Source organism: Poecile atricapillus, chromosome Z (genome assembly GCF_030490865.1).
Source record: "Poecile atricapillus isolate bPoeAtr1 chromosome Z, bPoeAtr1.hap1, whole genome shotgun sequence".
Classification (NCBI taxonomy): Eukaryota; Metazoa; Chordata; class Aves; order Passeriformes; family Paridae; genus Poecile; species Poecile atricapillus.
This window is the reverse complement of record NC_081289.1, coordinates 26,979,661-27,003,629: the sequence shown is the minus strand read 5'-3', so window position 1 is coordinate 27,003,629 and position 23,969 is coordinate 26,979,661. Positions and strand designations below refer to the sequence as shown.

The 23,969-nt window shown below is 39.3% G+C and overlaps 1 protein-coding gene across 3 annotated transcripts in view; it reads left to right on the top strand.

Moving 5' to 3' along the window:
- The first annotated feature begins 760 nt into the window (after window positions 1-760).
- Window positions 761-23,969, top strand: part of MRTFA (myocardin related transcription factor A) — a 66,174-nt gene continuing 42,965 nt past the window's right edge. For 2 of the 3 annotated variants that reach the window (XM_058864553.1, XM_058864551.1), the window contains exon 1: window positions 21,161-21,681. In XM_058864553.1, the coding sequence (XP_058720536.1) occupies window positions 21,555-21,681 (127 nt within the window). In that variant the 5' untranslated portion in view covers window positions 21,161-21,554. Of the gene's footprint in view, window positions 847-21,160; window positions 21,682-23,969 lie in introns of those variants that run through there. The other variant, XM_058864552.1, reaches the window with a different exon arrangement.

The window sequence follows — 23,969 nt, the reverse complement described above, 5'->3', positions numbered from 1 at the left end:
AATAATGAAACTGATCATGTGGATGTGGGAAACAAGACTGAATATTTTTAACCCCTAGTCCAGTTAGATGGAGGGTGTGATCCATGGTGGGAAAAGTCTGAATGACACAGGCCAAGTTTTTTGTTTTTAAGAAACAAAAACAAAACTACCATCTTTTAGAGTAGCTCAGGTTTAGGGATTAGCAAGGGGAGTTGATTCGAGGAGTAGTTTAATTACTGAGAAAAAGGACTGGCAAAGACTGAAGAAAAGTGACTGATCTATCAGCAGGATGTATATGACTTTGCCATGTTGTTTCAAAGCTGAGGATGTCTGCATGTTTATGTTAACACTGGGTCTCCTTGTCCTTGGAACGAAATTGCCTCATCAGCAGAGCCCCTTAGGGGATTGAAAGTCAACCCAAGACGTCATCCTCCTCTTATAAAAGGGGAAAAACTGCCAGTTCTAGTGTCTCTGACCCCTCCCTCCCCCTCCCTTCAACTTACAGAGCATCAAGGGGCGGACCTTACTTCTGCAAACTTCACATCTTGCTCTCCCTTGCAGTATTCATTTTTCTCCTAGCAGTAATTTGATCTTGGACTATTCCAACTTGCCTGTAGTGAATAAGCAGAGAACTGCATTTTGAAAGACTTGAGTTTTCTCACTGGGCACAGTTTTCATGATACAAGGATGAGAATTTCTTGCAAGTTTTGAATGAGATTAAAGTTAAAAGATCCTCTTGGATTATTTTTTTTCTTTAACATATCTGTATTTGTATAAAGTGAGGTTTTTAAGGGCTTGCAACTGTTGAGAAAGGGATCGACATGACACTGCTGGAACCAGAAATGCAGATGACAACACTCCAATCAGGTACCAGTTCAAACATACACTGTGGCTAATTTTTTGCTAGTGAATCATGGTTGCTGAACTATATAGGAGGTGCCAGGAAGCTGTGTGACTTCAGATATAGACAACTTAGAGAACTGTGGTGATTTAATGTGCAGGTTGCAAATGGGTACTTTTTGGATGTTAAATACCGTTCAATTTAGAGCTTCATCAGAGATAAAATTATCTCTCTTTTCTTCCCTTGTTGGTCTCCAGTGTTAAACTTACATGGCTTATGAAGATTAGAAAGCTCCAGTCAAAGCTAAGACCTGTTCTAAAGACCTGTTCCTCCATTTAGCTTTTGACTGATTTATGTGGTTTTACTGTTAATTATTTTCTGATTAAACATATTCTTGATACTTTGGAGTGATTTTAAATTGCATGGTTTGGGAAAAACTTGTATTTGAAACTTTTCAATACTTGTTTTATATTTTGAAAGTTTGTTTCCTTGAGAATGACAATGGTATTTTGTTTACATGATTCATTTGTAAGTACTGTGGCCTTTTGGTGATACTGTGCTTACCCATTAGATGTGTACAGGGTTGCATTTCTCACATGTGAGCCATGCTGGAATGAGAATTATCTGTAAATGGGAGCATGAGATACTTCTGTACGGTGTTTTTATCAGAGGCTCTAGGACATTATGTAGTCATGAAAATAAATACATATATAGATATGAATGGCCTTTGCTTTCTCTGATGGGAACAGAGAATGTAACCTTGGTAAGATTTGACCACAAGCTTGTAGTAGCCTAGGAGTTTGGGTTTGTATACTCTTAATCTCTTGGGCAGCATTGTCTGAAAAGCAGCACATAGGTAATGTCAAAAGTGTGAAGACAAACTTGTTCCTGAAAGTCAAATGCTTTTTCATTTCTCTAAGTAGTGACTCTAAGAAAGAGACAAGTAAAACAATAATTCTGTAGTTTAATTTTTCCCCAAAAATTGCTGGATTTTTTTTGGTTATTTTTTCGGGGTTGGATTTTTTTCTTTTCTTTTTTTCTTTTTTTCCTGAATTGACCATGTTAATTTCCCTAACTTAATTTTGTGTATTTTTAAGTATCTGTGAAGATTTTATATGTCTATAAAGATCCTGTATGACCTTTATCTTATAGTCCTGGCATATTCTTTGTTGTCTAGAGAGCCAAAGTATGGTTATTTCCTGTCTCCAGGACAGACCTACATCTTATGTAGTGTTTGTGTCAATTCAGAAGATGGTTTGTACATAATACATCATTCCTCCTGTTGTACTCTTGCAGTCTGTGAATTTTGGAGGAAGGGTTTAGATGCTAACAAGGTGTTTGGTATTGAACAGGATGCATATGGCAGGATAGTATCTAATCTGGCTTTGTTGGAAAGAAGGCTCTTATATGAAGGCCTGAAAAAGGTGTTGATTTTAACATGCTTTGTTTCTGATAAGTTTTTAAATTCCCCTGCCCCCAACAAAGAACAGTCATGAAATTTGCATTTCAGTGTCCTTGTAACTGAAATTGTGCATTATATTCTCAGGAAACTCACATAATAAACTTACACTTGTTAAAATTAGGAAAACAGCCTTTGTATTAGTATTGGTTTTTCTCAGAATTAGTGTGGCTGTGTTTCTTGTCTCTTCCAAATTATGGTAACTCCTGAGGCTTTCATTTAATTCTGAGGGTGAGAGTTTCTCCCACTAAGGAGTTCTTGTATGGAGCTTTTGCTTAAGTCAGCCAACCCTACTCCTAGATTATGCAGTGGCGTTCTGTAGCATTGAGGCAATTTCCTGGTAAGATTAGCTTACCTAATGAGGGATGGATTTATTACACCTCTTCCATCAGTGGCCACTCTCTTCTCTCCTGGATCAACCACTGCTAGAAAAATCTTAAGCAAGAAGCAGGCGAATGTTTACTTAAATGGATTCGCAAGATTGGTGGGGAAATGGAGTGTGACAACAGGAACGTGTGCATAATAAGTTTTAAAGATCTGTCTTGAATAATGGAAGTGTATTACAAGCTTCTGGATAAGGAAAACAGCTACTTGATGATGAGGCCAATTTGTTTAGTTGTAATATTTCGATACTTCAGATGTTGTTGGTGTCTGCTCTTGTTTGGCTTAGTGAAGTAGTTGTGTGTTGGGCAAACTATTTGAGACTTCAGAGGCTGAAACTGCATCTCCTGTCTGCTGAGAGCTAGAATGAGGAAATGAGGAAAATGACTTAGCTGAGGAAAGACTTAACTTCTCAAATCTTGGTCCTGATGTTCATCTCCAGAAGCCCTTCTGGAAACATGGAAGATGGAAATAGTTGTCCCAGTCAACTCCTCAAAGTTTCCAGTCACTGAAGAAATAGAATAATCATGGCCTAAGCTGGGTAAATAAATTATCCTGGTAGAGCTTACACAGCCTGCACTCCATAGACCAAAATTTCTTCAAGACTGCAGGTCACGAGGCTGTGCTTATTTACTGCTTGGGTATTAATGGAAGTCTACTCAAGAAGCAGGAGGATCTGAAGCCATTGCTGACCCAGGACATATAATAATATGTCTGTATTCCATGTTGGTGGGCACATGCAAAGCAACTCCTTTGATACTAAAGATGAGAAAACATTCTTAATGTTTTGGAGAAAGAACTGAGGGGGACATTACAACTTTACTCTTCTGGGACCAGAATAGTTTAAGCAGGGAGAGACTGTTTCTTCAGAATAAAAAAGAACTGAAGCAAGAATAACATGAACAGGGATGTGCATATTGTATTAACCAGAAAAAAATCAAACATGCCTGTCAAACTGAAATAAAGGAGGAGTAAAAAAAACAATGCAAGTGGTGACAGCAGAGGAAGGAGAAAGTGAAAGTGAAAATCAAGCTGAAAAGACATTCCAAAACAGCAGTAGACCAGAAAGAAATGCAAAAATAATACCAAAACCTAACTGCTCTATTTGACATCTCATTGGACTACTGAACTTATTTAAAGAACGGGTATTACTGGTATTGATTGTGGTGGTTTCACATTTCACATTGATTGACGTCTGGGGAAGTAAACCACTACACTGATCCAGTCATTCAAAAAGCAGCCATACACAGTGGGGTGAAATTCTGCATTCAGTTTCCAAGTGCATTTCACAGGCCAGCCCTGTTCTAGTTTGTGTGTCTTCATTCTGCTGACAGTGAAGCTGACGTGCAGATCTGTACCAAGCTCTTAGTAGCAGGAGCTCCCTCTTTAGGGTTTCTTCTCCAAGAGTCACTTGGTCTTTTTTGCCGCCTTGACTCTCTCAGCATCTGAATAATTTGTTTTCTTTATATTTATTTGTAGATTCCAAAAGCTTGCTGTTTCCTTCCCATTACCTACTTCTACCTAATCTCCCTATGTAGCTTCTTTTTTTGTTCCCTTGAAGCCTTTTTGTTATTTGTGTCATTATCTAATTATCCCATTTAGAGATCTTGCAAATTCTTTTGCTCTTGGTCAGTGTTCAGTCAGGATATGGAGTGAATAGGTTTTGTCATTACCTGGCTTTGTAACAGACTGGCCACTGAAGGAATGAGTCATCAATATTATTTTTTCTTTTCTTTTTTTTTTTTTAATGGAGAGGCAAGAGTGCTAGAAACATACTTTTTTTTGGACACAGACTACAATTTAGTAACACTTAAGTGTTTTTGAATAGCCATATGAGGGACTCATGCAACTGGGGGAAATTTCAGGAGTCTTGGGTATGCTGCTGGCCTCTATATAGAAGTTCTGTGTTTAAATAACAATTTTTCAAATATAATTTCATTTTCTTTTTGATTTTATTTGGTTTTGTCACAAATTCCTTTTTACAGCTTCTAGCAGGTAGCTGGGCAGAAGTGTGTGTGTAGTATGTATACAGAGGTGCAATGAGCCAGAGAGAAACCCTAAATTTCAGACTTTTTTCCTGATGTTTTGCATGGGTGGATAAGTGTTTTGGCTACTTAGGGTCACGTAGAGTCTAACAGTGCATTGCCAGAATTAATGGATATTAGCACTTGGCCAAATGGCCGCTTCTGTTAATGAATTCTATTTCCTTATGGTTTTGCTCTACTTAAAACCTTTGCTTACTGTTCTGGGTAGCTTTGGTTTGTTACAATGCACAACACTGTTTGCACTGTCTTGGTATATATTGAATGTTAATAATTGTCCCATTTTAATCTTCTTTCTGTGAGTATACTGAAAAAAATTAAGATTGTTCAGCATAGGGTATTCTATTGAATAGCATCTTTGGGGTTTAATATGTTTGTTCTGTTGACCTGCTGAAAAAAAATCTTAGTCTATTAGATATCAAGGCAGGTATGCAAACCCAGAAGCAGGTGGTTCTAAACTGTCAGAAGTTTGGTTTAGATTAACAAGAGGGGTTTTTCCATGCATATTTAGAGAACAAAAGAAGAGCTGTTTTGAAGTCAGCACTGTAAATGAGCACAGAAATAATTTAGTTCTCTGTCGTGGATAAAACTTGACTTCTGTGGTCTAATTTGCTTTGCATCCAACTGGTTCTGAAAAAAAGAACAATTCTTTCAGCTAAAAATTAGTGTCATTTTGAATCAAATGCAAAACTTCTCTCATTTTCTGGGGAAAAGTTGGATTTTTGAGCTACTTTAGCAGATTAGGGATATATTAAATTCAATTTAGGAAAAAGCAGTGCTGATCCCTTCATTCTTTCTTTGAAACCACAACTCCTAGGCTATTTTTCTTCCCTCTTTACAGGATTCAAGTTGAAATGCTTTAGGGATGTCAGCTGCTAAGCTGCTTTTAATGGGAAGAAAGGGGACAGACAGCATATCTGTGTATTCTTGGAAGGGACATGTCCCTTCCTCAGCTCTTTCAGGAGTGACAAATGTCAGAGCTGCAGTTTGTGGTTGGTGTTTTCATTCCTGTTTTAAATAAATTTAAAATTCAGTATTGCCTTTTAGTACATGAGGAATGACCTTTCATTGAAGCAGTAAAATGCCTTCTAATTTAATCTTGTCTTTTTCAAGAGCCAGTGACAAGGACTCTTTTTTTCCTTGCTGTTGTTTTCATTTTCTAATGAAAATTTTTTCTAGTTGTGAGTTTTTTTGCATTTTGCTTTGTTCAAATAGTAGAACTTTTATTTTTCTTCTCCTTTCTTCCCCCTCCCTCCAACTTGGAATTTCAAGATTGCAATGAGTTCTTGAATCAAGACAATTGGGATTTTGGTTTTGAATGGAGGGTGGAGCTGAGGGAAGAACATTCCTGGCTCTATAGTATGCATCATCACCACTTTAAAAATAGAACTTTTGATTTCTATTTGGACTCGGTGGCATGTGGAAGTGTAACCTTTTGTATCTAGGTAGCAAGTTCCTGGGAAGTGTAAAGAGTTCCCCCGGTACTGGTGCAGCTCCCTGAGTGTGTATATTCTGAGTAGTGATAAAATGACCCTCCACTGGCTTTTAACCAGAATCCTGCATGTGATTCAAAGACTGAACAAAGTTATGTGAGCTTCATCGTCATCATGCAGTGGGAATTCTTTCCGAAGCAACAAATGGGATGTTCCTGAAGTCAGCTTTAAATATGGAAATTTTTGTGCTGGAGCTACAAACTGCACAGAGTTCTGGGTTGGCTGTTATAAGACGTGGAGTAAGGAGTGCACAGCTATAAGCTGCACATTAGTGAGTTATTCCATTAATGAAAGATCTGAACAGAACCTTTTGCTACCTTTTATCCCTGTGATTAACTACTGAGTAAGCAAATCACAGTGTGGTTGTGATAGTTAAACTAGAGTTAAAGGATTATACTGAAACTAAATATATAGAGGATGCTTTTCTTTTTTCTTTTTTTTTTTGGTGTCAAGAGTGACAGTCTACAATAAAAAGTACTCATAATAATTTAGTTGAGCAGTAACTATTTCTACTGACAACCTTAAATTTAAATAAGAAACTCCTGGAAGTTTCTTTAACCCTGTAATAAGTATTTGTTGAAGCATTAAATCATCTTTTGAAAGGAATATTTTTGTTTTCTCCATCTACTTTGAGAATACTCTGTTTATTCTTCTTATACAGCAAGTGTTACCCTATAGGTTGAGAGAATAGGGAAAGAGAATACTCAAGCAGCTTTTTGCCCTTATCCATTCTGTGAACTAAGATCAACTTGCAGGGGGGCACAGACAAGGCTGCACTTGTTCTAAAACAGTAAAAATGTGGTAGACACAAAATGATTATTCACTGACTGCTTTGTCTCATAACCCTTCTTATAGCTCTAGTTTACTTTAAAATACAGCTTCTGAGAATTAACTTCAGGGGTGTGTGTGCGCGTTTTAAACAGTTTCCAGTGTACGCAGTAAGATTGTCATCATCACACTGCAATTTTCTGTATCATTCATCAATTGTTATTAAAAACAAAATGAAGGTTTAAAATGCATGTAAAGTCATGCCAGGTTTTATATGTTCTAACTGTAATCAAAACAGAGTCTTCCTTTCTGTGAAATTAATGCATTATGTATAACGGGCCCTGTTTAGTTGTTGTCATCATACTCTGTGACTTACACACTCATTTACATAATGAATATGAATCAACTTTTCTTTAGGAACGTAGTTCAAGTACGTTGGAAAAATGAAGTAAAAAAGGATTACTTTAATCAAGTTCTTATTTGGGGTTTTTAGGCACAATTGTGTAGGAATTATTATTGATTATGTATATAGCCTCAGACTGATAATTTCCTATCTTTGTGGCTCAGGCAGCTCATAGTCATCTTTGTGGCCTGCCACTAACTTAGGTTCTGGATTAATGTCTGAACGTGTGCTATGCTGAGTCTCTCTAAACTGGTATGATGATAACACCATGTTTTGCCTAAAGGGATACACAGCAGACGCACATCCGTTCTGTCTCCCAGTTACCTGGTGACTCCTTGCTATCCAGTGTTTGCCAGATTAAGAGATGAGTAATGTTTAACAAAATGCTCAAGTTTCCATGCCTGTGTGATAGCAGAAATTTGCATTAGTGTTTATAATCAAGATTTTTAATTTTTTTTAATAATGGGATCCAAATCCACTCTATATTTTGATTGTAGGCATTAAAACACATTTTTTTTATGTCTAAGCATCAATGTGAATCAATCTCTAATGTTCTAATGTGTGCTCAGAGCTGTATAGATCAATGGTAGGGATTATAGGTAACTGTTGATATCTTGAAAATGTCTCTGATGTTATTGCTTGATGTTATGTGGAAGCTACTGTAAATAAATTTTTGTATCAATGCTTTTACCAGTCTCAAATGACTCCTCTATCACCAAAAAACCTCCAAAACCAAACAAAAAAACCTGACAAAAAACCCTCCCCATAATCTGAAGTAGCCTACAGCTTCATGTTGCATCTAGATTCTCCTTGCTGCTGAGCTGCCGCACCTCAGTTCAGACTTACAGCACCCTCTGCTGTTGTGACCTTAGGGTTCTTCCAAGGAGAGACTAGCACCTCTTCCAAATTGTCTTTTTTAAATGGAGAAACCTCAGCTAGTTTGTCCTGAGGCTATCTGGTTTTTCATTTGTGGCCTCCCTGCTTTATGCAGGTGAAACTAGAACCTTTATCTTAATAGAAAAAATATTGCCACCCTTTCTCCTCAATTTCTTTGTCAAGAGAATTTTACTATCAAAATCAATATAGAAAACTGGTTTAATTACATTGGCACAACTCCCTTTTGTGATTAACCTTAGTGTGGTTTAAGAATGCTGTATAATTTAGCAATAGTTTAGGTAGGTAGGAAGTCATAAAGCAACTGAAGTGGAATTACTCTTTAGGGTTGCAGAGCCCCCTCCCCTGCTGCTGCAAGTAATCTGGTCATATAGTCCCCTACATAAATTTATTGAGCACTACTTTAGAAAGTGTTAGATTTCACACTCACACTGGAAAGCTGTCCTAGAATTTCTCTCTTTGGTTAAAAACCTTCTGGTTTTCAACATTTGCTTTCAGTGCAAATAACATCTTGTAGTTAAACTGATACAAACCTTAATGCAGGCAAAATAGTCTCCCTAGAAGAAGCTTAATTTAGTTACAATATTCTTAAAGTAGGCAAGTGCTAAAATAGTATCTGTTAATGTGACCTGCTTTATGGGTTTTTTTGTATCTTTCTGTAGTGGTGCTTATTTTAAATCAGATCCTCTACCTAATGATAATGATAATTCCCAGGTATTATGCACAGCATTGGATCCCCAACAGGATATGAACCTATTTAATTATCCCATGTGAAAAGTAGGTTGAGAAATGTATTTGTAGTTTTTTGTAGTCTTTAATTTTCTTTGCCCTGATTGTTTTTCCTCAAAAATGAGTGTATCCCAAATAAAGAAGCTGTGGCTTCCAGTGAAGCACAAGCAGGTTTGATCAGTCTGTAAACATAAATGACCTTGAGGAGATTTTTTATTTATTTATTTATTTATTTATTTATAATTTTTCTGGAGATACTCTTGTTGAAGCTGTTGTTCCTTGTCTATGTTTTTCAAGGTTTGAGATTTGGACTTTGTGTTCACTGATGTCAACTCAAATATATGCCTTTCAAAAATATATTGAGTGGTTTTGATTTATTAAAGTTACTATGTGACACTGACGAAAAATTGCAACTCCCAAAACATTTGGTTCAGAAAGTAGTTTGAGCTTTACTTACTGCAAAACATTCCCAAAGCTTAGAGACTTCAATGTTCTTTTACTAAAACTGAAATAAATAGAAAGAACTTTTCAGCATAGCTTTGCTGATTTCATGTTACCTCTAAGTAAGTAAGAACAAGATCCAGATTAGTAGACTCCTTTTGGAAAAACTGCTATTGTTAATCTTACAGTGAAAACGGAGAGATTAATGAGATTCTGGAATATGCAGTGTATGAAAAGTGGTGTCTCAGGCACGAAAAATTTCAGCCCATTTAAAAGTCAAAGCATCTTTTAAGTTTAAGGTAGAAATTTACTGGCAACTTTAAATGGACCAGAAAAGAACAGCAACTTTCAACAGACTTGCAGTGCTCTACAGAATTTAAGTTTGTTTGCTTTTTAATTTATTATGATTTCTAGATAGTGCACAATATAAAATCTCCATTCTAGGATTTTTTAGAATTTGTTGTTCTTTTCTTATGCTTATTTTTCTTCTTCTCTTTGTACTGGGCCTTTGCATTATGGTGACAGACAAAGTGGCTGCTTATAAGAGACTGCTCCACTCCTCCCAGTTTTCCTTGGAGAGAGGCAGTCACTGTTTGCTGTGGTTGTTGATTTAGTGCCTGGGAGGAATGAGGTTTTTTTGGACCCCTTCCTCATCTCTCTCTTGCTGAGGGAGCCTGCGTCATTGAGAAATGTTTAACCTTCTGGCCCTGAAGCAGGACTGGAAACTTTGCTGCAAAATCTAGAAGCTAAAACGGGATCTTGAAAATGTTATTTACGTGAACTACTCTTTCCTTTGATTTAATTGGGACAGGAGATTGCAGAGCTTGATTTAGAATTTTGAGTAGCAACTAATTTGGAGAGTTAGCAGGGGGGAAGATAATTTCTTCAGTGAAAAATGGTGAGTAACTGATTGAGGGGAAGAGGAGAGAAGAGCTGGGAGCAAAAAACGGAAAAGTGTGGGAGGACTTAGTGGAGAAAAATGTCCTAAGATCTTAATTCTGGCGTTGTCAAGTACTTGAGTACTTCTTTCTAACTTGTATCAGGAGGCTGGCTGTGCATAATTTTATTCCTGTAACAGAAGTTGGTTGTGGAGAGCCAGGGGCCTAAATTGTGGTGGGAACTTTATTTCCAGGGGATTGATTTAATAGCAGATACTGCTTTCTTGTATATGTCTTATTTTCCCAGACTTTCCATTTTTTTCCTTCTGTTTCCTCCCCCATCCTGGACCATGAGGGTTCTTCTAACACTTCTGCAGAATTTCCAGATGTCTCGTTGCCCTGCTTCAACTACGCTCCATTAACCGAGAGGGAAGAAGACATTCAGAAATCCCAAACATTTCTGCAGCATAATCATAATAAATCTGACATATCATGAAACCGTTGTGCTTGTGCTAATTAAGTATCTAGAGTGCTTGTAGAACAAAGAGTAATCCTAATGTGCCCACAGAGTGTTGATTTTATTTCACAGGCTCTGGCTATCTATACACAATACATGCCTGTATGTTTATCTTCAAGATACTCCAAACAGAAATGTGGCAGCTCTGTCTCTTGGGACCCAAAATCTTTATGGTAAACTAAAATAAGGAAACTAAATTGAAACTAAAATGAAGAAGCTTGTCTCAAGGGTGAAATAACATGAAACAGTTTAAATTATTTGTCCCAGTGATTTGTCATGACCAGTGTAAGGGAGGGGAAGGGGCTGTACTTTCCTTCACTCCTTTTTTGCAGCAGCAGCAGCTCAGTGCATCTGCTGCTCAGTCCCAGCTAGCCTGGACAATTGGATTTTCCTGTGAGGAGTCTAATTCACTTTTGAAAACAAAGCCATTAGAGCCACTGATGGATCAGTGACCCTAATTAACTCACGGAACTTTCTTGTGAAACCTAGAGCCCTCAAAAAGAAGGAATGATGAGAGCATAATGCTAGATGATTTCATCTGGCTTGGGCAATATCACTTAAACTTTGTACTGAGCAGTGAAGCTGAGGAAGCAGATAAACAGTTTCGACTCTGAAATTGTAAGTAGGGTGAGAAAACTACTGAAGTCTAGGTCATGGATAAATGGTGGCAGTGGCTGGGTAGTAACTCCAAGAGACAGAAAAGTTTGGTCAGCAAAGAATAATATATGGTGCAGATAGACTCAAAATGTTAATAATTAAATTAGAATTGAGTGATTCTTAGGAGAATATTAAAAATATGTGCACTTCCCCAGTATGAGGTTTGTCATGTTAGAATTTGCTTTGATTTTACTCTGAAGTTGCTACATATCTATGAACGGACAAACAAGTCCCTGGCAGAAGCGTGGTTACACATCTCTCACAGAAAGGTTGAAGTTGGAATGTCATCTTCCCCAACTCCCCTGCTCAAGTAGGTTCCCCTAGAGCCAGTTGCCTAGGACTGTGTTCAGATGACCTTTGAGTATCTCCATAGATGGAGACTTCACAACCTCTCTAGGCAACCTGTGCCAGTGCTCAGTTGCTCTCACAGTGAAAAAATTCTTTCCTGATTTTTGTAAGGAACCTCCTGTGTTTTGGTTGTGCCCATTGACTCTGACCCTGTCACTGGGCACCATTGGAGAGGAGTCTGGCTCTGTGTTCTTTGTACCATTTTTTCAGGTTTTTGGATGGATAAGATCTCTAGTATGGCCATGGCGCTCCTGTACTGGGGACCTCAGAGCTTGAGCCAGCACTCCAGGTGTGGCCTCATCAGGGCTGAGCAGAGTAGGATCACCTCCCTTGATCTGCTGGGAACATTCCTCCTAGCGCAGCCAAGGATGCCTTCCTTAGCCTTCTTTGTCCAAGGGTACATCACTGTTTCATGTTCAACTTGGTGTCCAGTGGGTTCCCCTGGCCCTTTTCTGCCAAAGTGCTTTGCAGCTACTCAGCCCCCCGTGTGCTGATGTACCCACTAGGCTTGGCCAATCAGTTTCCAGTCCATCTCACAGTCTCCTCATCTGAGTCAGACTTCATCAGCTTCTCCATGAGGGTCTCACAGGAGGCAGTGTCCAAAGCCTCGCTGAGTCAGGGCAGACAACATCCACTGCTCTCCTCCCTTACACCAGGTCTGTCTCTCTGTAGCTGGAACCTGAAGACAGATTTGCTGTGGTGCCCCAGGGAAAAATATTTTCTGATAGGAAAGAATTGTGAGTTCATAGTCAGTTCTGGCCTTACTATAGCATAGTTGCTAAAAGTAAGCATATGGCAGTGTCTGTACTGTTAAAATTGATTTTGTTTTAAAGAGTTTGTTCATAAGTGACTTCTGTTGAGCTGGCTGCTAGATGTATCGGCAGTGAGAAGCCAAGTCCTCCCAGATCATAACAACTGGCAGCCATATAAAAAACATCTTCTTCCTTTGCACGTTTGTCTATTCAGCTAGATCCTCCACCTCTTTGCTTTTATGCAGACCCACCTTAATGGTCCCTCTCTTGTATCTGGATTCATAAAATAGATTTGGTAGCCAAGGAAAGGAGAATACACAGGTTACTAATTCCATTTCTGACACACAGACTCTGTGTTATATGTAAATCTTTCTACTTGTTTTAACCTAGTTTATTCAACCAAAAGGTTTTTTTAATGTATTTGAATTGGTTAGAATCTGTGAATATGAGGTTCTGATCGATAAGTTCTGGTAACCTATATGAAAGCAAGAAAGGAAGATCTTAAAGGGGTGTGAGGCAGCTAATGGAAAATTGTGACTGAAGAGACTTCTCTGCATATTGTTTCAGGTGAACTTAAAGATTTTAGGAATAGGCAAGCAGAACAGAAAGCTGATGTCTGAATCAGAACATCATGTTCCAAGCACACTTACCTTTACAGTTACAAGCACTTAGGCTATGTGCCTTCCAAGGCTTTTAGGCCAGTTGGTTATTAAAACTCCTAAGATTTGGCAGGTTTTGCTGGGAAGAGGATACACCCTCTCACAGTTACTTGCCTTTTTTCTTTGCTTTCATGGCTGACGTTACCAGAAATCTTGAACATAAGATGAAATTTGTTTTAAGAGTAATCACGCTCCTTGCAAAGGAGGCCTGTATCTTTGCCCCTGCTCCCTTTAGATAAAGGAAAGTAAACCTGTAGTTTGGTTGATACAGAATAGGATTCACTTAAAAATGTAGTCTATGGAGAAGGAATAGTAGTACTGTCAAAACTGCACCTTCCTAAAGTGATAGGTGAGTCCCATGAAAGCATTAAAGGACTTCTTCCACCACAGCATGACAAGAACATTTTTCCTGCTAATCAAAAGCTGAGTAATTTAGCAGCATCCAGGTAAAAACTGTTCCAAATCTAGTCTAAAATTCTCCCCTTTTTGGGAATTGTGCTTTATGCTTCACTTAAGGTCTGAAAGGTCTGCATGTATGGAGGGGGGATGAATCCATACAAGACCTTGTAAGTCCAGGATCAGTGTGTCCATACCATGAGTTTAACCATATAATGGTTGTGTGCCTTGACATTTTGTGTTGTAGCTATAGATTAAAACTCAAACACACTATACATTTTTATATTGGAAACAAATTCAGTTGTTGAAGCCACCATGAGAGCTTGAGATTTGCATTGATACATCCAGAATTTCAGCACTAAAGGAGGCGTTTGAACACTGATGTTGGAGGTGATTTATAGATTTTTGGGGGAATGCAAGAACTGAATTTTACATTATAAAGAGAAATTTATTTCCTATCTCAAATAATCCTGACAATAGCAGTTTTCTACTGTGAGGTGAAATAAGCATCCATGGTGAGGGGAAAGGAGATTACTGCTTTTAGTGGCAGCTGATTTGGTTTAGAGGTATCACAAAACTTGGTCTCCTACTTTACCTCAACCAAGCCTCCACTACTACCCAGTTGTGACAAAGGACTTGAACCGCTTTTAGAGAAGAAGTTAAGAGTTGAAAAAACCCCACATCTAAAATTATTAGGGTTGTCTACTAACTTATTAAATGAATGGGATGATTTATGGTCTTTTTAGAATTATATCTCCATTAGTGAAGTTTTATAAGTTCTGAAGAAATCCTCTGCAACCATAAGGGGAAGATAACCTTTAATAACAATCTAGGTTCTGAGATTGTAATTCTGTATCAAATTAACCAAGAATAATGGTCATATTGAGCCTCAAGAATGTTTTTACTGCCCATGTATAACCAATGTGTTCGGAGAAGGAAGTAGCTTCCTGGGCAAAAAGCACAATCCTGTAATGAAGGTTCACCTAGTAGCAATTCTGCTAGTATAAGCTGAGAAGTAAATGAAGGGTTTTCTAATCCTTCCACAAGCAGTGTGTGAACACAGAGTACAGCCTGGCTGTTTCCTCTCTTGTTTAGGTACTTTAAAAATAGACTGCATTTTCCAAGAGTTTGCAGGTAACCCTCTTGTGCAATAAGTAGGAGGGTTTGATAGAGAAGAAACCTTTTATTGCCAGATGTTTAAAGGATGTGGGAGAGAGAAGTGCAGGATATCTTTTGCTCAACAACCACAGGAATTAGTGACATAACTTCTCAAACTCTTAGACATGCCTTAACATGAGGGGAAGGGTGTCTTCCTCCTGTCCTTTCCCAGTTACTCCCTCCTAAAAACAATTTGCTGTTTTAAGACAAATTCAAATTGCTTCCTTTTCCACTCTATCCTGCTCACTAACCCACTTGATCTGGCAGCCAGAACTTCCTCTGTTTTTCTGCTCTTGAGAACAAAACCAAATGTTTTGGACTTTGCTGTTTTCACTTGTTCGTAGTGGTTTAAATTAAAGTCTGGAATATCTGTAAGAGGAAACGTTTTGAAATGTTTTGAAAAGTCTTGTGCTCAGTGTTCTCCACTGGTCACAGTGTATACTCACGTCAGTGCCGTTCACTTGGTGCTTGGACTTGATGCTCCTTGTGGGTGCCTTCCATCTCTCTGTGATTCTGTGTGTGTGATTCCTGCAACCTCTGAGTGTTCCTGCCTTTGTGCAGTGGTGGGGGTGGAGAAATGCACGTCTGCACCTGTGTGAGCACATCTACCTCCCCCTGGAAAAGTTAAAGTTACTTGGTGAGCATGTGGGTGAATTAGCAGATTAACTGTAGGCAGGAAGGCTGATAAAAACAATTTTAACTTGAACCTTGAGTGACTGAGTCTGGCTTGAAACCTCTGATTCTTTTGTAACAAGTAAACTATTCCTCTTAGGTAAGAGCAAGGAACTGGTACTTCTTTTGGTCTAAGTAATTATTTTAGAGCAAGATGGGTAGTAGCTGAACTAAGGGAATATATGGAATTCTGTTGTGATTCCAGCTGGAGCAGCTCTCAGTTAAGGCCCTCCACTGGAGATACGAACCCCACATTTAAGATGAGGTTCTTGATGTGAGCTCTCACTATGAAGCTCGTTGGCTTAGCCAAGGTAATTTGAGCTAATCTTTCTAACTTTGCACTGGAACAGAGTGAGAGCATTCATACAACCAGTTCTGGGGGCTCATAATGGGGTGGTAATTTGAAGAAGGACTAGTAACTTTGAACTATGAAGAAGTATGCAACAGTGTATGCATCTAACCAGAATTTATCAGCCAAAATGGTAAAAATAACAAATAAGATGTGCTTGGATATGTGTTTTTAATTTACTTGCTTGTTTTTGTTGGGCTTATATGCACATTGTGCTGTAGTTGTTTGGGAACTGGTTATAAAACTTCTTTCTCTTAATCCCTCTGCTTTTGTTCTACCCTCTACTGTGAAGTTTTCTGCCATGGACAGAGTCCTTCTGCTGCTTTGGTCAGAGAAATCCATAATTTCTTCTTCTCTGGGCTAGAAATCTCTACTCGGGCAACACCATTTTGTAGTCAAGGAGTCTATATGCAACTTTTTAGAGCACAGAATTGACAGAACTGCTGTCAGTGGTTTTCTGAAGAAAATCCAGCTAAATTAACCAATTTGTCTTTAAAAGTTGCATCATTTTCTTTGGCTGCATAGGTGACACCTTCTGAGCAGATGTTTACCCTCACATGTGGTAGTATCTGGAGCATGTGCCGCATAAAGGTTTTGTTTGCCCATGATCTAGAGTATTAGAGACCTCTGGACCATTTCCTTCTCTTTATCACACCCAGCTTGCTCAGTGCAGTGGCTCCTGGAGGGAGAAAGGAGGAGAGACATGGCCCATAAATGGACCAACATCTTTGCTTCCCTTCCTCTCTCCATTCTCTCTTTTCAGCCCTTGTAGCAATATTTCTGAAGTCTCTGCACTACTGACACCTCAGCTCCTGATCTGGGGTGGGGAGAGGTGGGAAAATCAAGTTTTGGCTTTGTTGTGCTACGCTTTGCTCCTCAGGTCTGCAGAGCCTGGGAGAGAGGCAGGGCTGAGTTACTCATTGTTAGCAGAGGGGGCTGAGATTGCTGCTGCTGTCTTTCCACACCTCACTTACCATGTTGACTTGCCTTGCTGGTTGGAAACTGCTTATCTATGGAGTTAATCAAATGCAGATCAGAGTTGCATTCCTTGGGCTGAACTGATTCTTCTTGGTCCAGTGTTTTGCAGATAGGGATCGAGGATTTCATGTGCTTTGTGTTTTCAGGGAAAGGCAAACTGACATCTTGGCTGAATCCCAAGGAATGGAGTGGGTGGCAGAGTTTATATATGGGCTGGGGGTTGATTTGGCTCTAGCTGCTGTGTAAAGTTCACTTTGACAGCTGAAAGATGCAGAGAGAAGCACTTTCAGAATTAGAGACAGTGAGGTAATGAGAAAGTGACATAGGAAGGGAAGTAGAGGGGGGGAGGTGGGGGGAAGGGAGGGCTCAAAACTCGCCTTGACATCATCTGATAGGTTTTCCACCCTGTGCAGCAGCTATTTTTATGCTTTCAACTCACAGTAATTACAGCTCAATGACAACCAACTTGCCAAAAGCAGGGGTGGTGGTATATCCCAGAGTGGGTTGGAGGACTGAAGAGCTGCTCAAAAGCTACAACAAAAGTCCAGGTTCCCAGTACGGTTCCTGCTGCTGTGACCTATTTTTACATCTGCATGGTGGTTTAGCTTTGGCTACCTGTCATATCTGGGAGTTTTCTGAATGCTGAATGGCAGCACTAGCTGTCACCAGCTGGTTGAAAAGGTAAATTTCAGGCTCTTCCTGAGAACTGGAGAAGCAAAAATGTACGGTGCTCCCAGCCTCACTTTTCTTCCTCTTCCTAAAGGTCATTGTTGGTGGGAGGCACTGTTGGTGGATCCTGGGAATGTCCACAGGGAACTCACATTACATAGATGTGATCTCTAGTGGAGAAAGAAGCAACACATGTGTCAGTGTGCAGTCTGTGTTTATTTTGAAGTATAAAATGAATTGAGGTGTAAGACATCAAAGCTTTACAGTGATGTAGTGCAGCATTCTATTATTTTACCAGCTTTTGTCTCCTTGCTAGAAATCTCAGACAGGTCTTCAAAGGTAATGGACTCATACTTCTTTCTTAGGATTCATCTGGCTTAGACCTTGGCCGACATCTCTCTCGTGCTGCCCAAATGAACATATTTTGCAGCTGCTTGCAAGTTTTTAGCAGTATATTGTTTATATTTCATCAGTACATTATGTGCATGCAGATCATTGCAGGCGTTGTGTCCTGTGAGAACATTATTACTGGGGGAAAGAGGAGAACCTGCATTGAGCTGCAGAGAGGACTGGAGGTGAAAGGAAGAGAAAAATGAACATTTGAAGGTGGTGGTGGAGATTATGAGCATATTTTCTATCTGCTTCATAATTTGAATTTTAAAATGCAGTATTTTTTGGGGGTAAGAAACTAATGATGCAGTTTTGTGTTACAGCTGAGCTCATCCAAGGTCTACCCTATGTCAAGATTGGTGTGGTCCCTCTCTCCCTTCCCTTGGCTTTTGAAGATAGAAAGATACAAGATAAATTAAGAGATAATTAAGAGATAAAAGATATAAGATAAATGAATTCATTAAAATTTGTGTGTATTTGAGGTACCACTACCTACTCACTACTTTCAGCAGCAGTATCTGGGCAAGCCATGCGTGCACCCGATACAGCATCTTGAGGAAGAATACATCCCCACATTCTTCATCTCATTTCACATGTGAAAGTCAAAGGATGTATAGCTCAACTGATGTCTTATGGATAAATTATGACAACTGGGCCTGATGTTTCTTGGATGAGAAATCTGTGGTAAATGCTTAGGTCCCCTTGGTAAAGGTGATTGTTTTGCCAGCAGCACTTCTGCCAATTCCAGGGTAAAAGTTGTGCAAGACACTGAATATTGTGTGTGTATTAATGGTGTTAATCCTACTTTTCTGGAATAGTTAAGCAAGTGAAACTGTTGTTGGAATCCTTCCTCTGCTGTGAAATGGGTTTTCCAGTCTACCCTGCTGATTTCCAGAGTAACTGTCAAAGTTACTTGTTCTTACAGTGCATTGATATTTCTGTCCATGTGATTGCTGATCAGACTTTCACATCTCTTACCAGTATATCAGGATCCAGTAAAACAAATCAAACTTTTAAAAGCTTTTTTTATGTTTATAAAGTGAAAATTATATCAGTGTTTTGTGCAAGACAGGTTGCTCTTGGCCTTTACTTATCTCTTAAGAGGCAAGGAGGATCTCTTTGCAAGGAGGAACCCCACAAGTGCTTGCTCGTGTGTTGAAAGTATCCTCCAATCTAGGCTCTTTGGAGTTTATCTTCTTACAGCATGGGGGACATTATCCATGTCCTCTTTGGAGTGCTGGCCCAGATAATTTGGATAATTATTCCTTCTTTTAGAACACTAAATAATGCTGTGGGACAAATTTGATAGCATAAGACAAAATTTTAGAATATCTTTCTCAGCAAATAAAAGATTTACCTAATTACCATTGATTAATGGTAATTAGTCAGTGCTATTCTATCCAAACTGTTTTCTGCCTAGGAAAAAATAAGGGTGTATCTGTGTACATATCTGCAGCTCTGCAATAATACATTGAAAGGGTCAGATCTTCATCAGTTCTTGAAGTTTTCTTCATCAAAACTTGGACAATGTCTTAGGGCATTGTTTTGGCAATACCTGAGTATTGGCAGGTTTGCTGGATGATCAGCTAGCTCCTGTTTCTCAGGTTTTGTATGCTGTAGTGACCTGCTAACTTAGAGGCCCTGGTTGGCAAAATAATAGTAGGTTCTGACCTCTGTAGCTGAATCTTGTCATTTTACCATCCAGATAGTATACTGCTTGTCAGGAAAAGTAGAATGGGGTCTGACACTGGACAATTTTTCTTTAGTCATTACAGTTATGGGACCTCTCTGCTCAGAGTATCAGGCCTGATTCAATGTGCAGTATTATGTTGCTGCTGAAAGGGGGACAATATGTTTCTTTATTTTCTTCATCCTGTCTTTAGAACTCTTGTGGTGTGCTGTTTCCCAAGGCAGCTCTCCACAGTGCCATGACTGCTAATGCACACGCAAAAACAATCTTTTCTATTTATACAGTAATTTGACCTTATTGGCTAAAGTTCACTGTGAGACTGAACCTTCACTTGGCTTTTACAAATGCTAAAATTAAGATGAAAATTTCTGTTGAGTATATGGTGATAATTCAGGAGTAGTGCAATACCAAAGGTATTTTTTTACTCACTTAAACATTGGAATTTGGATTCTTTCCTGGGTGAAAGTTGAACATTTCAAAATAAGAAGTACTGTTGAAAGTACTCAGAACTGTCACTGATCCCATCTAGTATTTGTTTGAACTCTACTTTTCTTAGATATTAGGTTCATTATTAGAGACATTTTTCCCCTGATTGTAATTCCAGCCTTGCTTTATAAAATGGCTTGAATGCCTCTCTGACTGTTTGGAAAGGAGAAAATTTTGTCTTGCTTGCGATGGGAACAGAATACGAATTGGAAACTGTTCCTGTAGTTTTTAGAGTATTCATCTTTTTATTTTTGTAATGTCCATGTGGTTATCTTTGTTGCAGGTGTGTAGGATGACACTGATTACTATTCATCTTTTTTTTTTTTCTGGAAAGATAACAAGAATACTTTTGGGTTTTTTTGGGGTATGTGTAATCATTGGACAACTCTCCTTTTTTTTTTTTTTTTTTTTTTACCCCAGACTTTATTGCACCTCTTATGATTAATGATTAAATTTCCCCTGCTTAGCAAAATCAAAAAACAACAAAGCTACCAGCTGTACTGATGAGGGTACCTCCTGGTTGTTGCTCAGATGGAACATGTCTTTCCCTGGCCACTTCCAATTCCAGTACCATGCTGGGGTGTGTGTATAACCAACATTTGTCAGCCATGTGGCATCTGTTCATGATGCACATGAAATATGCTCAAGATGAGGTGGCTGCCCCCATGCAAGCACAGATTCTGAAGTTCTAGTGCTTGCAGTAGAGGGTTATTGATTTTGGGCTGCAGATTATCTTCAGGCTTCTACTAGGCTGGGAGAAAGGATTTAAGGGAAGAGGGGATGAGAATATGTGCTTGCACAGAAGTAGCTTGCTGTTACCTGTGTGTGGTCTCGGGGTAAATGCATATGAAGACTGTTTCTTGACTTATCACTGTAGCTTTCTCCACAGCTAAAACTCTTGTTTCTAAGGGTTTAAGCAAGAAGGGAGAAAAAACACATGGCTTCTGCACTCAGAGCAGGGGTATTCTCCTAGCTGTGTGCACAGCGTGCTTACAGTCGGGAGGTGCAGGGGGAGAGAGGGTACTGCTCAATCACATGATATTGCCTGTCTGGCAGGTGTCTGCAGTGTGAGTAGAGAAACCAACTGTTCACTATTTTGGGTGAATGAGGTTGGCTGTTACTGCAAGTGGCCCCACAAAGAAGTCCACGCATCTGTTGATAAGCAGTGCTCTGCATACTGGGTGCCCGAATGCTTATAGCTGCTTGCTGAAACCGTGAAGCTTCTGTCTGAGCCTTGAGATCGTAGGACGAAAATTTTGCCAAGAGCCTTGCTGGTTTTAATCCTTAGATGTTGGCTGTCAGGGTTTGCCTCTGCCTGCAGAACCTCTCTGTACTGATGCAAGCACAGCCTTGGAATCTAGCAGTAAACTGATTTTTTTTCTGCTCTACTGCTTGGTGCAGTGACTGAAACCTGGTAGAGAGGGATTGCAGTTGGGTCTCTTGTGAGGATTAAGCACCCCTTGCACTTGCCTGGACGCCTCCCGTGTTACAGAATCCACCTTCAGGTCCAGGGATTTCCTGTAATATGTTGGATAAAGCCAAGACACTTCAGCCTGCCTATGTCGGGATTGTGCCGCTTGCAGAGACTGTGTCAAAGCAAGGGAAGAGCTGTTCAAGCACATATCAGGATTCATACCACAGCTTACGAGAAGGTTAGCAGGCTCTGCTTTCTTTGTTGTAGGCACTGTATAATTCATTTGTTGGGGTTTTAGTTTGGTGGTTTGTTGTTGTTTTTTTTTTTGGTGGTGTTGCAGGGGTTTTTTCCCCTCTTGCGTATTGAATTTGCCTGTGTTTTGTTTTCTGGGCAATAGTCCAGATTTTGGGTTTCCCACTGACTCCTGTGACCTCTTGTCCCTGAGGGCGCTCAAGCATGTCACTGGACAAGCCTGGAGCTCTCTATGTAGTGACTTGCAGTGCTGGGACCTTGAGACAATTTCACTTGCATTTAGAGGTTTTGGTTTCAACCTTAAAATTTCTTCTTCTCCCCTGTGTCAGTGGGCCTCTTGTGAACAGTGTTTTAAGGCTGTTTTATTGAAGGTGTAAAGGCTTGTTCTGGAGTGGCAACTCTGCCTTGAAGAAGATAAGAGTACCATGTTTTAAGTTTCTGTATGTTCTTGCTTTGACAGTGTGCAAGGAGCTTTGTGTATATATCTAAATGTGATTTCGTTGTAGTTGATGGTATTCTGCAAATATGTGTGATTTTTTTAATGAAGATTTAACAATTCTGAAAGATTATGTAGGCAGAAGTCAGATTTCAAGGAGTGATATCTAGAAGGAAAGAAGAGGATATGGAGGGATTGAAAAAGATTGAGAAGATGAAAACAGGCAGTGATCCATTCGTAGTGCACAGCATAATAAATACCAACAAACAGGAATTGGGAAAAGATTACAGGGAAGAATGTCAGAACATCACAAAAAGCAAAAGTAGCAAGAACATCACAAAGCAAGTAGCAAGGTTTATGTTTTATCAGAAATACTGGATCTGTCTAGCTACAAGTGAAATTTTAGTAGGAACTTGAAGAAGGGAACAATGATCTGGAGTACAGTAGCCTCAGAATAAGGTGATGATTGATTTTAAGAGCAAGTAATACCATCTGAAAGGAGGGGAAAATTACTTCTGACATCTTGGTCAGCAAAGTAAGATAAAGGAAAGGGATAAGGAGTTGAGGGCAAGAATCCACATAGAATAAGGCCATGTTTGTTGCATAAAGATGGTCTGTGTGTGGAAGAGGATTTTAGCAGCTGCATTTAGAGGATTTTTCTCTGGTACATAGTCTAGGCCTGCTGGAGCTGCCAAACAAAACCGTTAGGTTTCTGACCCTAGCTGTCACTCCCTTTACCAAGCCTATTTAACATCTATCAAGAGCTAGCTTGACTTAACTTTTAAAAAATACTACTATTTTTGTTGCATGTTTTCACTGGAATATTCTTCGTTGAAAAAATACGGAGAAGGAAAAGAAAACTGAAGTCACAGTCCTCAAATTCAAGTTCAGGAGTTATAAATCCATTAGTACAGGCGGTGTTCCCAGATTTCTTTATCTGCTTTGGAGACACAGAGCTGAAGCACGTCAATCTTCAGAGGAAAAAAACAACCCAAAATTAAAAAAAACCTCAGAACTTGCATCTGTCCTGTATTTGCAAGCATTGGTTTTCACAGAAGGTGAGCACTTTGCATTTGGATGTGCCAGGATACATCTTTAATCCAGTCACTAAATATCACAAGCTGTACAGTGGGATAACACGTAAAACTAGGAAAAAGCAATTCTGTCTTACTTTAATCAATACAAAAAGGTTTGTTGCTGTCTCAAGTTGAAGTGAATTAAAGCCATTGAAATATTATATAATTCTGGTTATTGGAAAAGCTGTGTTGATTCTGCAAAGTCCAGCAGTACCATCAGCCTACCCCATGGCTGATTCATGATGCTCTAATATCACATGTAATAAGGAAAGCTGCTTTCCATCAGCTACAAAATGAAGGTTAGGGAAGAGAAATGAATGCTGCCGGCTACTTTCCTGTCAGATGAAGAAAGTAATAATCCTTTAGCTTTGCTGCTGCTCCATTCAAGTCTCCTGCAGTCTTGGGATGCCTCTTGTATTTATGCTGTAGCACGTACTGTATTTTGCAGAGCCAAATCTTAAGGGCAGTGGAGGAACAGATGGACCCACGTGTAAACCCTTATGGAAGTCCAGAATTAGCACTGAGCTGAAACTAATGACTGTTGTGCCTTAGTTTTTGGGCCCTCTAAAAATGGGACAGCTTAGTTCTGGTGTCACCAAGACAGAAAATTCATGCATTTCTTTTCCTCACTCTTAATAAAACTGGACAGATAAGGGCTGTCTATACTAACCTTGACAATGCTCATCTATTCTCTTAATGATTCTCATGAGAAACAGCTATCTGGACTAGGCTACATCTTGCTTCCTGATTTCTGGAAAACAG